A 12201-nucleotide genomic window follows, 5' to 3' on the forward strand; every position below is an offset into this window, starting at 1 on the left:
TATTTATTAAAGGGCCTTTGGGCTGGGCCCATAGCTCTGTTTATTTAAGCTTATGTTCTTATAGGCAGTTTAATTTAGCTATATTAATGCAAAAATAGTAAATGAAGTCAAAGTGTGTGACCTACTTGTTTTTTTTTTTTATATTTGGCTTGTTAAAATATAAACTGTCACTCTGTTAAGTGGTATTTGCACATATATTTATAATCATTCGAAGGCTGTGGTTTGGATAGTACAGAGAAATAAACTGTCCCAGTTTTTTCCCACCCTGGTGAGAACATTTCAGTCCTATTCTCTTAGCAAATTTCAATTACGCAGTGATGTTACCAACCATAGTCACCATGCTTTAATTAGTTCTTTAAATACAATTTAAAATAGAAATAGGAATTTTGAACGTGAAATGTGGCAACATACAACATTAATGGGAATCAAATTGTGTACATTAACAGTGCTTTTATTACTTGTATAAGGCATGGTCCAGAAAATACCAGCGTAATATTCCAATAATTTTGTGTTTTCTGTATTCCAGATAGCAGTCCTTTCCCCTCATCAATTCCACACGCTTTCCAGATTAACTTCAACAGTTTGTACACAGCTCTGTGTGAACAGCAGACGTCCGACCAAGCAACTCTCCTCTTGTACACATTGCTGCATCAGAATAGTAACGTTAGAACATACATGTTGGCTCGCACAGACATGGAAAATCTTGTAAGTATCATGCTACCCTCGTCATCCTTTTTGTATTGTATAATCTTTTGAAGAGCAGATTCTTTTCCCAGGAGGGTAGATACGTTTGCCTCATTGCAAAGCTGAGGGTTGACAGGTTGACGGGGAGCTGCCAGCGGACACAGGCGGGGGTAGGAGTTTTACGGTGTAGGAGACAGTGCACATGGCAGTGTGCTCACAGCGCCCGAGAACCCTGCAGCGCAACCAGCTTTTCTGAACTTCAGGCCTTTACAGCTGCTCGTTGCCCAGGATCCAGCCCCATCAAGTCTTCCAAGAAGCACCGCCTCCCATTCTCAAGACATTTGTACCCTGGTGGTTCTTTCCAATGCTAAGTGTCCACCTACCGAGGTCATGTAGCTAGTCCTGTTTGCAGCAAGTTCCTGGTGGACATGGCTAGGATCCGGAAGGGTGATATTCCAGATTGGTTTCCCACGTGTCCTGTCCCTGCATGAGGCTTAGACTTGAGGTCTGCCTGAACTCAATTCCTAGAGTGGTAGAGTTTAAAGTACCTGTGCCAGAGAGCACTGAAATGTGGCTGCAGAACTCCTGTAGTGAATCAGTGATTTCCGTTTGTAACTAACGTGTGAACAAAAATGCTTCCATGACTGGACAAGTAAACCTTATCTCACCAAGGTGTTAATATTATATTTGAAATGCGTACTATAGAGATACCCGTGGGCTATTTATTCATTAATAAAGTTGTGAACATTCCTGCAAGAGCCAGCAGCTTGCTGGTGGCAACAGGAATGTTCCCCCTGTACCAGTTTTTACAAGGTGGTAACAGGATTCACCAGGGATTTGGTGGCCGTTTTTTCAGAGTTAACGTGAAAATACTGCGTAACATGGAATATTAGAATTCATTTGAAGAGTATGTTCTGGGTCGAAGTGACGGTAAAGACCAAAAACATGATGAACAGACCTGTCTGCACACCCACTGTATGTGGAAAACATTGGTTATTTTACATAGTAAAATTGGATGTAACAGTGTTCTGCTCATGGGAATGAAAACTTGGAGCGAAGGCCTGTTTACTGATGGGTGAGTGGGAATAAGCAGAGACAATTCTGAGCATGATGTATCCTAAGTGAAATGATGGCAATAAGCAGAAAGCCCATGACACCATCTGTTCTAGAAAGTTCATGGTAAGGATGTTATACATAAGAATACTCATCTGTATATGATGACATAACACCAGTAAAAACTTAAAACGTTTGGTTTTGGGTTTTTTTGGAGTGGGGGTGGAGGGTTATATATTTACTTTTGTTTTTAATTTCTTGTATAGATTATTTTGATAATGTCTCAATTGATGTCCTTACCTGTCCTTTGCCTTTCGTCAATAATATTTATTGAGGCTATGATTAGAAAATGTGTTATCGGTAGGAAATTTACTGTGCTGATTTGATTTTGTTGTCAACCGTTCTTTTATTCTACAATCTTTCCTATGAAGAAGATAGTGTTTGACACATTAGTGTTTCTAAGAATACCTTACTGTGTATAAGCTCCTGCTAGGCTGGAGGCAGATCTCCCTGTACTCAGTGCCACATGTTGGCCCGGATGGTCTCTGCAGACCCAGTCTTTATGTGGTGGCAGGGTGAAGGTTTTCTCTCCTGCTATCTGAGCAGGAGAAAGTACTTTCAGTCATAAGCTGGTTTGTGTGGTTTTCTTTTTCCTTTAAAGAAACCTATAACTATGAAATTGAAACAGTATATAATAAAAGCATAAAGGTTGAAAACATTGGTCTTCTCATAAAGTAATTGGAATAGTAAATTAAAATTTTTATCTGACAGGTTTTACCAATTCTTGAGATTCTGTATCACGTTGAAGAAAGAAATTCACACCATGTGTACATGGCCCTTATAATATTACTGATCCTTACAGAAGATGATGGCTTTAATAGATCCATTCACGAAGTGGTAAGTTATCATTACTTAAGGGTGTCAGAGTTACAGAATAAGCATGTCCCTCCACGTGATTTACGGCGGCTTTAGCATTTCTTCCTTCTTTTCCTTCTGGTAGATGTTTCCACAAGAACCTCAGAAACGGTGTGTCTTTTTTCAGATTTATGAAGTGCTTTTTTTATGAATGACTAGTAGCCTGTTAAAAATTCTCAAAATTGGGGGCATGTGGGTGGCTCAGTTGGGCATCTGACTTTGGCTCAGGTCATGATCTTGTGGTTTGTGGGTCCCAGCCCCACACTGGGCTCCGTGCTGACAGCTCTGAGCCTGGAGCCTGCTTCGGATTCCGTGTCTCTCCCTCTCTGTGTCCCTCCCCCAGCTTGCAGTCCGTCCTTCTCTCTCTCAAAAAAGATAAAAAAATAAATAAATAAATAAACATTAAAAACAAAAATTAAGGGGCTCCTGGATAGCTCAGTCGGTTAAGCGTCCGACTTCAGCTCAGGTCATTATCTCAGAGTTTGTGGGTTCAAGCCCCATGGCAGGCTCTTTGTTGACAGCTCAGAGCTTGGAACCTGTTTCAGATTCTGTGTCTCCTTCTTTCTCTGTCCCTCCCCCACTTGTGCTGTGTGTGTGTCTCTCTCTCAAAAATAAATATTTAAAAAATTTATTTTAATTCTCAAAATGGTTTCTTGGGACGCCTGTGTGGCTCAGTTGGTTAAGTGTCCAACTCTTGATTTCAGCTCATGTCATGATTTCACGATCCGTGGTATTGAGCCCTGCATCAGGCTCTGCACTGACAGCGTGTAGCCTGCTTGGGATCCTCTGTCTCCCTTTTTCTCTCTGCCCCTCCTCTGGTTGTGTTCTCTCTCCCTCAAAATAAACATTTGAGGGGGAAAAAACTCTCAAAACAGTTTCTTTAGTAATTGAAGTAAATGTGTTTGCTGTCACTGAGTTCGTTTTTCCTCTGTGTTTCATTTCCTGTTTTTAGTTGTGACAGAAATTGTCAAACAGGTCAGCCCCTTGTATACACAGTAAGTGAAAGAATAGGGATCAGTCAGAGAAAGACAAATATCATATGACTTCACTCATATGAGGACTTTAAGAGACAAAACAAATAAACATAAGGGAAGGGAAACAAAAATAATATAAAAACAGGGAGGGGGACAAAACACAAGAGACTCTTAAATATGGAGAACAAACAGGGTTACCGGAGGAGTTGTGGGAGGGGGGATGGGCTAAATGGGGAAGGGGCACTAAGGAATCTCCTCCTGAAATCCTTGTTGCACTATATGCTAACTAATTTGGATGTAAATTAAAAAAAAAAAGAAAAAAAAGAATAGGGAACAAAAAGAAGAAGACTGAGAAATTGTTTCATATTAAAAAAAAATTTTTTTTAATGTTCGTTTATTCTTGAGGGAGAGAGAGACAGTGTGAGTGGGGGGAAGGACAGAGAGATAGAGGGAGACACAGAATCCGAAGCAGGCTCCAGGCTCTGAGCTGTGAGCACAGAGCCCGACGTGGGGCTCGAACCCACGAACCACGAGATCATGGCCTGAGCCAAAGTCCGAGGCTTAACCCACTGAGCCATCCAGGTGCCCTGTTTGTTTTTTTAAAGATTGTGTTTTTAAATAATCTCTGCACCCAACATGGGGCTTGAACTCACAACCCTGAGATCGGGAGTCACATGCTCCACCGACTGAGCCACGCAGGTGCCTCACTGATACTTCCCTTTGAAAAAATTGGGTTTGGGGGGGCACCTGGGTGGCTCAGTCTGTTAAACGTCCAACTTTGTCTCAGGTCATGATCTCACGGTTTGTGGGTTTGAGCCCCACGTTGAGCTCTGCACTGATAGCACAGAGTCTGCTTCAGATCCTCTGTCTTCTTCTCTCTCTGCCCTTGCATGCTTGCTCTCTCTCTCTCTCTCTCTTTCTCTCTCTCCCCCTCCTTCCCTCTCCCTCTCAGAAATAAACATTTAAAAAAATAAAATTTTTTTTGTCATATTACTGAGTTGTAAGCTTTCTTTATATATTCTGAATCACATGGATTTTTTTCTAGTCTGTTAATGTAGTTTATTATACTGATCAAGTTTTGAATATTAAATCAATCTTACATTCCTTGGATAAACTTGGCCATAATATATTCTCTTTTTTTATATACAGTGTATTTGGTTACATTTTGAGCTCTGATTATTTGTGTCTTTCAAGGAATTTATACATTTCTTCTGAGGGATTGATTTTATTCCTGTAAAGTTGTTCATAATTTTTTTTTTTACTTATTATTGCTTTTTTCTTATTACTGTTTTTTCCATTTACCTTTTAAAAGAATTTTTTTTTTTTTAATGTTTATTTATTTTTGAGGGAGAGAGAGAGACAGAATGCGAGCAGGTTGGGGCAGAGAGAGAGGGAGGCACAGAATCCGAAGCAGGCTCCAGGCTCCGAGGTGTCAGCACGGAGCCGGACGTGGGGCTCGAATTCACAAACTGTGAGATCATGACACAAGCTGAGATCAAGAGTTGGGCCTTAACTGACTGAGCCATCCAGGTGCCCCCAAACAATCTTTTTATTTAAAAAAAATTCTTTTTTAGTGTTTATTTTTGAGAGAGACACAGAGTGTGAGTGGGGGAGGGGCAGAGAGAACGGGACACACAGAATCCGAGGCAGGCTCCAGGCTCCGAGCTGTCAGCACAGAGCCCGATGCGGGGCTCGAACTCACAGACTGTGAGATCATGACCTGAGCCGAAGTCGGACGCTCAACCGACTGAGCCACCGAGGTGCCCCATCCACTTACCTTTTTATATCTGTGCTAGCTGTAGCTTGCTAGCCACGAACTTGCTTTTTGTTTTTAAGATTTTTTAGATAGAAGCTTAGATCTTTGATTTCAAATCTTTCCACTTTTTTTCCTATAAGCAAAATATATGAAAACTCATAAAATTGATAACCCCCTAGAAAGATGATCAAGAAGAGAAAAAGTTACAAATATATATTACTGGGAGTGTATAGGAGATTAGGACACATATCCCAGAGATATTTAAAAAATGTTCAGAGGGTACTATGAGTAATTTTATGCTGTAAACTTTAAGTATTAAATGAAATGGACAGATTTCCTCCACTCCCAGAAAAAAAGTAACCAAAGCTCACAAAAGAAACTAAATACAAATAGTCCTGTTTCTATCAAGGGAACTGACTTTGTAATGTAAAATCCTAAACAGAAAATTATCAGCCCAACTGATCTTTACCTCTGAATTCTTCTGAAAATTGGAGGAAGAGGTAACACTAGTCTTCTAAACCTCATCTAAAGACTAGAAAAAAGGGAAATCTTTCCAGCTCATTTTATGAGTACAACATAATCCGGATACCAAATTTATCAAAATTCGATAAAGGAAAATTACAGGTGGATTTTGAGTTGAGAGGCAAAAATTTATTAAGTGGCACAAATATAATCAGAAAGCTTGTAAGTCTAATATTGTAGAATGGAGTAAAGCAAGATAGTAAAAAGAACACATGTCAATAACAGTATTCCAGGAATGCAAGGGTGGTTTAGTATTAGAAAATCTCTTAATGTAATTTATTAGAAAAACCATAAATCATGTCAATAGATAACAGCAAAGGATTTGATAAAGTTCAGCACCTATTCATGGTAAACAAGGCAAAATTCTCACAAAATAGGGGTAGAAAAGAAATTCGTTGTCTTTTAGTAAAGTGTATCTACAAAAACCTACAGTTAAAGCATTACACTTGAGGGGTGCCTGAGTGGCTTTAGTTGGTTAAGCGTCTGGCTCTTGATCTCGGCTCAGGTCATGATCTCCCGGTTCATGAGATTGAGACCCGAATCTATAAGCACAGAGCCTGCTTGGGATTCTCTCTCTCCCTCGCTCTCTGCCCCTCCCTTGCTCATGCATGCTCACTCTCTAAACGTTCAAAAAAAAAAAAAAATTACAGTTGATTGGAGAATTTTAGAAATAATCTCTTGAAAGTCAGAACAAAGAGGATGCTCTGTGTTACCCCTCTTCAGCATTGTATCAGAATTCCAAGCAGGTCATTTGAGCTAGAACAAGATGTAAATGGTTTAAAAATTGAAGAGAGGAAATCAAAATGTCCATGTTTACAGAATTTGTGATTGACTGCATATATAATTCAAGAAACTCTAAAATTAGAACTGTTAGGAAAGTTGAGTGAATTTTCCGGTTCTAAAGGTTGTATACAAAAACAAATACAGTTTGTACAGTAACAAAGTGCTTCAAAAATGTGACCTAGATGTTCTATCTGTCTATCTATCTATCTATCTATCTATCTATCTACCTACCTATCTATCTAGAAATATCGCGCATGCGCGAGCAGGGGAGGAGCAGAGAGAGAAAGGGAGAGAGAGAATTCCAAGCAGGCTCCACACTATCAGTGCAGAGCCCAATGCCGGGCTCGATCTCATGACTTGAGATCATGGCCTGAGCTGAAATCAAGAGTCAGACAGTTAACCAAAGGAGTCACCCAGGCGCTCCTAGAGATGCTATTTAAAATGGCAATAATCAGCAAAAGTACATAAATGAAAGGTACTAAATGTGACATAATAAATGGAGAGAGGATACTATCTTGTGTTTATGGACAACTCTGTTCAGTGACTGAGTTGTTAATTTTGCTTTCGAATTAATCGCTATGTTCAATGCAGTTCATACCAGCATTGTAACAGTTTTTTGGAGGAGACTTGATAAAATACAGTTTGAACAACATGGATTTGAACTATGTAGCTGTACTTGGACGTTTTCAATAAATACAGTAGTGCTTATCACTAAGTTAGTTTTTCAGGAGTCAAAATTTTGTTATAGATGGATTTTTGACCGTGGAGGGGGTCAACTTGTTCCACATTGTTCAAGGGTCAACTACGATCCCTGAAATTATATGGAGGAGTATATTGCCCAGAGAGTTTTTGGAGAAAAGCAATGTGGACTTACCCTACCAGATAAAACTAGTTACAAAACATTAGTAATTAAGATGTGTTTCATTAATAATGGAATAAAAAAATAGATAAATGCAAAAGAAAATAGAGAGTACAGAAATTACTCACACATGGAAACACAAAGTGTGACAGAAATAGTAGGTAAATTGTGCTGAGACTGAGAGCTTGGCTTATCTAAGTAGAAAAAGTAAAATTATATGATCCTTGCCCCACATACAAAGACAGATTCCACTTGTGTCAACAAGACTTGGATGTGAAAAGCTGACCTTTAAAACCTCCAAAGAGAAATGAAAGCTAATATTTGTTCCCAACTAGAGACAGGGATTTCTTACATTTTATGTTATACAATGTATAAACCATGAGTGCAAACATTAATACATTTGACCACATTAAAATAAAAAATTTTCATGGTGAGATGAGAACAAGCCATAGACTACAAGATGGATTAGCATTTTTTAGGATTGGCATAATCAGAAAAACAAAGTATTCAGTAGAAAAATGGGCAAAGTAATAGAAAAACAGAATATAAAACCCGAATGACTAATAGGCATTTTAAAAAGATGTCCAACCTAGTGATTCATTAGGATCCTGCTGACTAAAATGACTGCAGTATTTTGTGCTTGTCAGTTGGGCAGAAATTACAAGCCCCGTTAAGAACCGGAAAGGATATAGAGAAAGACGACTCTCCTAGTCCTCTTTGAGAGGACTGTATAAATGAGCAGACCAACTTTCGAGAGGAATCTGGCCTTTCACATTCCTCAAAAACTGCAGAAGTAAATAAATACTCTGCCTCCCAGCAATTCCGTTTTCTGGTTTGCGTCCTCAGAAAACCTTTTTCAGATTTTCACAAGAACGCACTTGAAAGAATGTTCATCGTAGCATCGTTTGTAGTGTTCAAAGATGGCAAACAGCTGATAACATCAATGAGATACTGTGCAGCAGCCAGAACGAATGAAATAGAGCCACATGGCTTGATAATAGTCAATCTCAAAAATCTGCATGGTAATCAGGTATCCAGTTCAGGCTGCCAGAGGTTAGAGAATAGGATTAGGGAGGAGGAGTTCAGAAGCAAAGATATTAACATTTGATAAAATGGTGAAGATACGTGGTGTTCTTCATAGCTGGCTATTTAACTTCTGTGAACTTTGAAATGTGATGACAGTAATCTCTAACTGTACTCTCTGATATGGTAGCACTTGTAGTGTGGCTGGTGTGACCAAGGAATTGAATTTTTATTTTTATTACAATTTAAGTTTAACTTAAGGACCCACCTACGGCTAGTGCTACTGTGATGAACAGTACTGCTCTGTGCTTTTTAGTTAACAGGGACCCAAACCTGCATTTATTTTAAAAAAAGAGCTATTCAGTGACTTTGCAATTTTGCGTCCTAGCAAAATCTTGGCGATTTGTTTATGAAGTCGGGAAGTACTGAAAAATGGGCGGCCTTAAAACAGGTGTTGGATAGATTATTTTTCTTTAAAAAATTTTCGTGATTCCTGACTTTGGATAATTAACACTCAGGCAATAAAGGTAGAGTAAGGAATCTCTGGTTTCTGAGTTTCATATAGTGAGATTGTGGACAGTTAAGGGTAAGGATCTATATCGTAACATTGTTTTTACTAGGGGAAAACCTGGAAATAGCCTAATTTCCATTAGTAGAAGAGTGGACCAAAAGAAGTGTGGCCTATGAGTGCAGTACTCTTCAGTGCTTAGATGGAAGGGAGTAGAGGCGATATTCAGATACTTAACAAGTATGGTACCAAAACCAGCCAGTAAGAATGGGTGTCAACCATGGCCTTTCGTTGTCTGCTGTATGTTAGTTGCTGAACCCTCAGGAGGTCCTGGGGGAGTGGCTTGGTGTAACAGCTCTTACTAACCACCATAGAAGTATTCATTTTAAAAAGTGATCGGCACTATGGGAATTTGGCATATGTGGTAAGTATTAATGTTCTTAGATGCATCAACATAGGGCGCTTCCAAGAACATACTGAGTGAAAAAACAAGATGCAAATAAATACCTATGTGTGTTAGTGTCCTGGGCTGCCATCCTGCTGCGGTCTGGGTGGCTAAACACAACAGAAATTTATGGTCACAGTTCTGGTGATTAGAAGTTCAAAAGCAAGGTGTCAGCAGGGCCGTGTTTTCTCTGAAGGATCTAGGGGAGAGATCTTGCCTCTTCTTAGCTTCTGGTGGCCAGTCCACGCGTGTCCTTGGCATGCAGTTTCAGTGTGTCTGTGGTCTCATGACCTTCCCTCCCGTGAATGTCTGTTTCTGTGTCTCTCCTCTTCTTATGGCGACACCGGCCATATTGGACTTAGGGTCTTTTCCTAACCCAGTATAATCTCATCTTAGTTATATCTATAAAGACCCTGTTTTCAAATAAGGTCACATTCACAGGTTTCGGGTTACATGAATTTTGGGGAATGCTATTCAGTCTAAGACAGTGATACTGTTTTTGTAAACTAGCAAGTATACAAAGGAATCCTGGGTTTTAGGGGGAGTGTGTGCACACATAAAGCATTTGAAAGAGATTGGAAAGATACATACTAAACTCAAGATAGTAGTTGATTAGTGGTTGATAGTGGGGGAATAAAATGGGATTTATACATTTAAAAAATGAAATCTTAACAGTTAATGTCAATTGTGGGAGTATGGAGGTTAATTATTCTTGGTCTTTCTATACATATTTGATTTTTTAAAGAGTTGATATTATATAATATGTTAATGTATACTACTCTAGCTTATAAACATTTTGAAGAGATATATTCAATAAAGCCAAATTTGTATAGGGGGGAAAAGCTCAGGAAAAGACCTAGGACAAGCAATTCTCTCAGGTACTTTTTGAGAAGGAAGACATTTTCAGATCCTTGAGGGGTTTCCTTCTGCATGTTATTTGAGTTAGTTTACCATGAAATGATAAATATATATATTGCACAATCAGGATAGGAGTCTATGATTATTAAACTGTCTGTACGAGTATTGAATATGAGAGATGGGGAATTGTTTTTGTAAGAACCAGTTAAAGAAGTCAACAACTACAGCTAGGTTACCAAGAAAATTTTCCGTATGTTACCCATTCTGCATTGATGTCCCATGGAAAGCTGTGTGAGCTTTGTAAGGAGTTATTTATAATTCTTCTTAAGCACTACCAGAATTTCTGAACAATGATCATTTTTCACAGGAAGAAAAGAAAGAAATTTACGTAAACACTAAATTGGATTTCTGATTTTTATAGTAACATTGTAAGTGTACTGTGTGGCTACTATTTAAATATTTGTAGAATGTTAAATGAAGAAGACTGCTTTTATTCCAAACACTCCTTCCATCCAGTTATATAACGCACACACACAGGCAGATGATAAGAACTAATGACCTCTGTTTCAAATAAGGATGCCTTAGGATAATTTTTTTCTAAATCAAGGAGCCGAGAGAAGAGAAACTGAGCTCTACTCAAAGGTGTGACCTTTAAAAAGACAGAAGCTGCTGTCTCTAGTAAAGTTGCTTAATGAGTATCGTGTGTTATGTGTTAGTTCCCTTGCAGACTTAACAGCACTGGTTCTAAAACTTTTTGGTCTTACACTTGAAAATAATTGAAGCCACCAAATAGCTTTTTTTCTGTGGGTTATAGTTTTGTACATCTATCTTATTAGAAATTAAAACTGAAATATTTTAAAAAATATTAGGTCATTTAGAAATACTGGTCATTATAATGAGCCCATTACATGTTAGCATCAATAATCCATTTTTATGAAAAACAACTGCTTTTCCCAAACAAAAACTTAGCAAGAAGAATGGCATTGTTTTATGTTTTTGCAAATCTTTTTAATGAATTGCCTTAACAGAAGACTGATAGATTCTCTCGTCTGCTTCTGTGTTAAACTTGTTTAACATGACTATCAGCCACGTTGTGTAGTGTCTGGAAAACTCAACTACATACTCATGAGACAATGAGCATGGAAAGTAATGTCTTGGTGTTATCATGAAAATAGTTTTGACCTTGAGAATGCTCCAGAAATGTCTCCGGGACCCCTGGAGCATTCCGGGACCACGTTTTGAGAACTGCTGCATTAGAGAGTAAGTCAGAAGGACTCAGCACTTCACTGTTCCTTTATAAAGGTTCAACTGGTCTGTTTCTATCCCCCCTTTTTTCATTTCTAATAGTTTTTGGACTTTTTGAGGGGCAGATTTACCAGAGAAATACCTATTTTAATGATTTTTTTAATGTGTATTCATTTTTGAGAGAGAGAGAGAGAGAGAGACCGAGTGTGAGCAGGGGAGGGGTAGAGAGAGAGGGAGACCCAGAATCCGTAGCAGGCTCCAGGCTCCGAGCTGTCAGCACAGAGCCGAAGCAGGGCTCGAACTCATTAACCATGGGATCATGACCTGAGCCGAAGTCAGATGTTTAATTCACTGAGCCACCCAGGCGCCCCTATTTTAATGATTTTTTAGAAGAACTGAAGTACAGCTGTATTATTTGGTCTCAATCACATTGTCCTGATTCCATGGATTATAATTGTGGTTTGTTACTGCTTTGAGTTTTGTTTGGTAGTCGTTATTGTCCTTCTCTTGAAGTCACTTTGTGTTGTCACGGTAGAGAGGATGAGCAGCTAAGTAGTTACATGTGTGGTGGTTTGG

General features: G+C 38.9%; 1 protein-coding gene across 1 annotated transcript in view; it reads left to right on the forward strand.

Annotated features, from left to right (window-relative positions):
* DYM (dymeclin) overlaps positions 1–12201 on the forward strand; it is a 350411-nt gene that overhangs the window by 142974 nt on the left and 195236 nt on the right. The window contains 2 exon segments of the mRNA XM_030335687.1: positions 527–705; positions 2509–2634. Of these exon segments, the coding sequence (XP_030191547.1) occupies positions 527–705; positions 2509–2634 (305 nt within the window).

The sequence above is a fragment of the Lynx canadensis genome, chromosome D3, assembly GCF_007474595.2.
Source record: "Lynx canadensis isolate LIC74 chromosome D3, mLynCan4.pri.v2, whole genome shotgun sequence".
NCBI lineage: Eukaryota > Metazoa > Chordata > Mammalia > Carnivora > Felidae > Lynx > Lynx canadensis.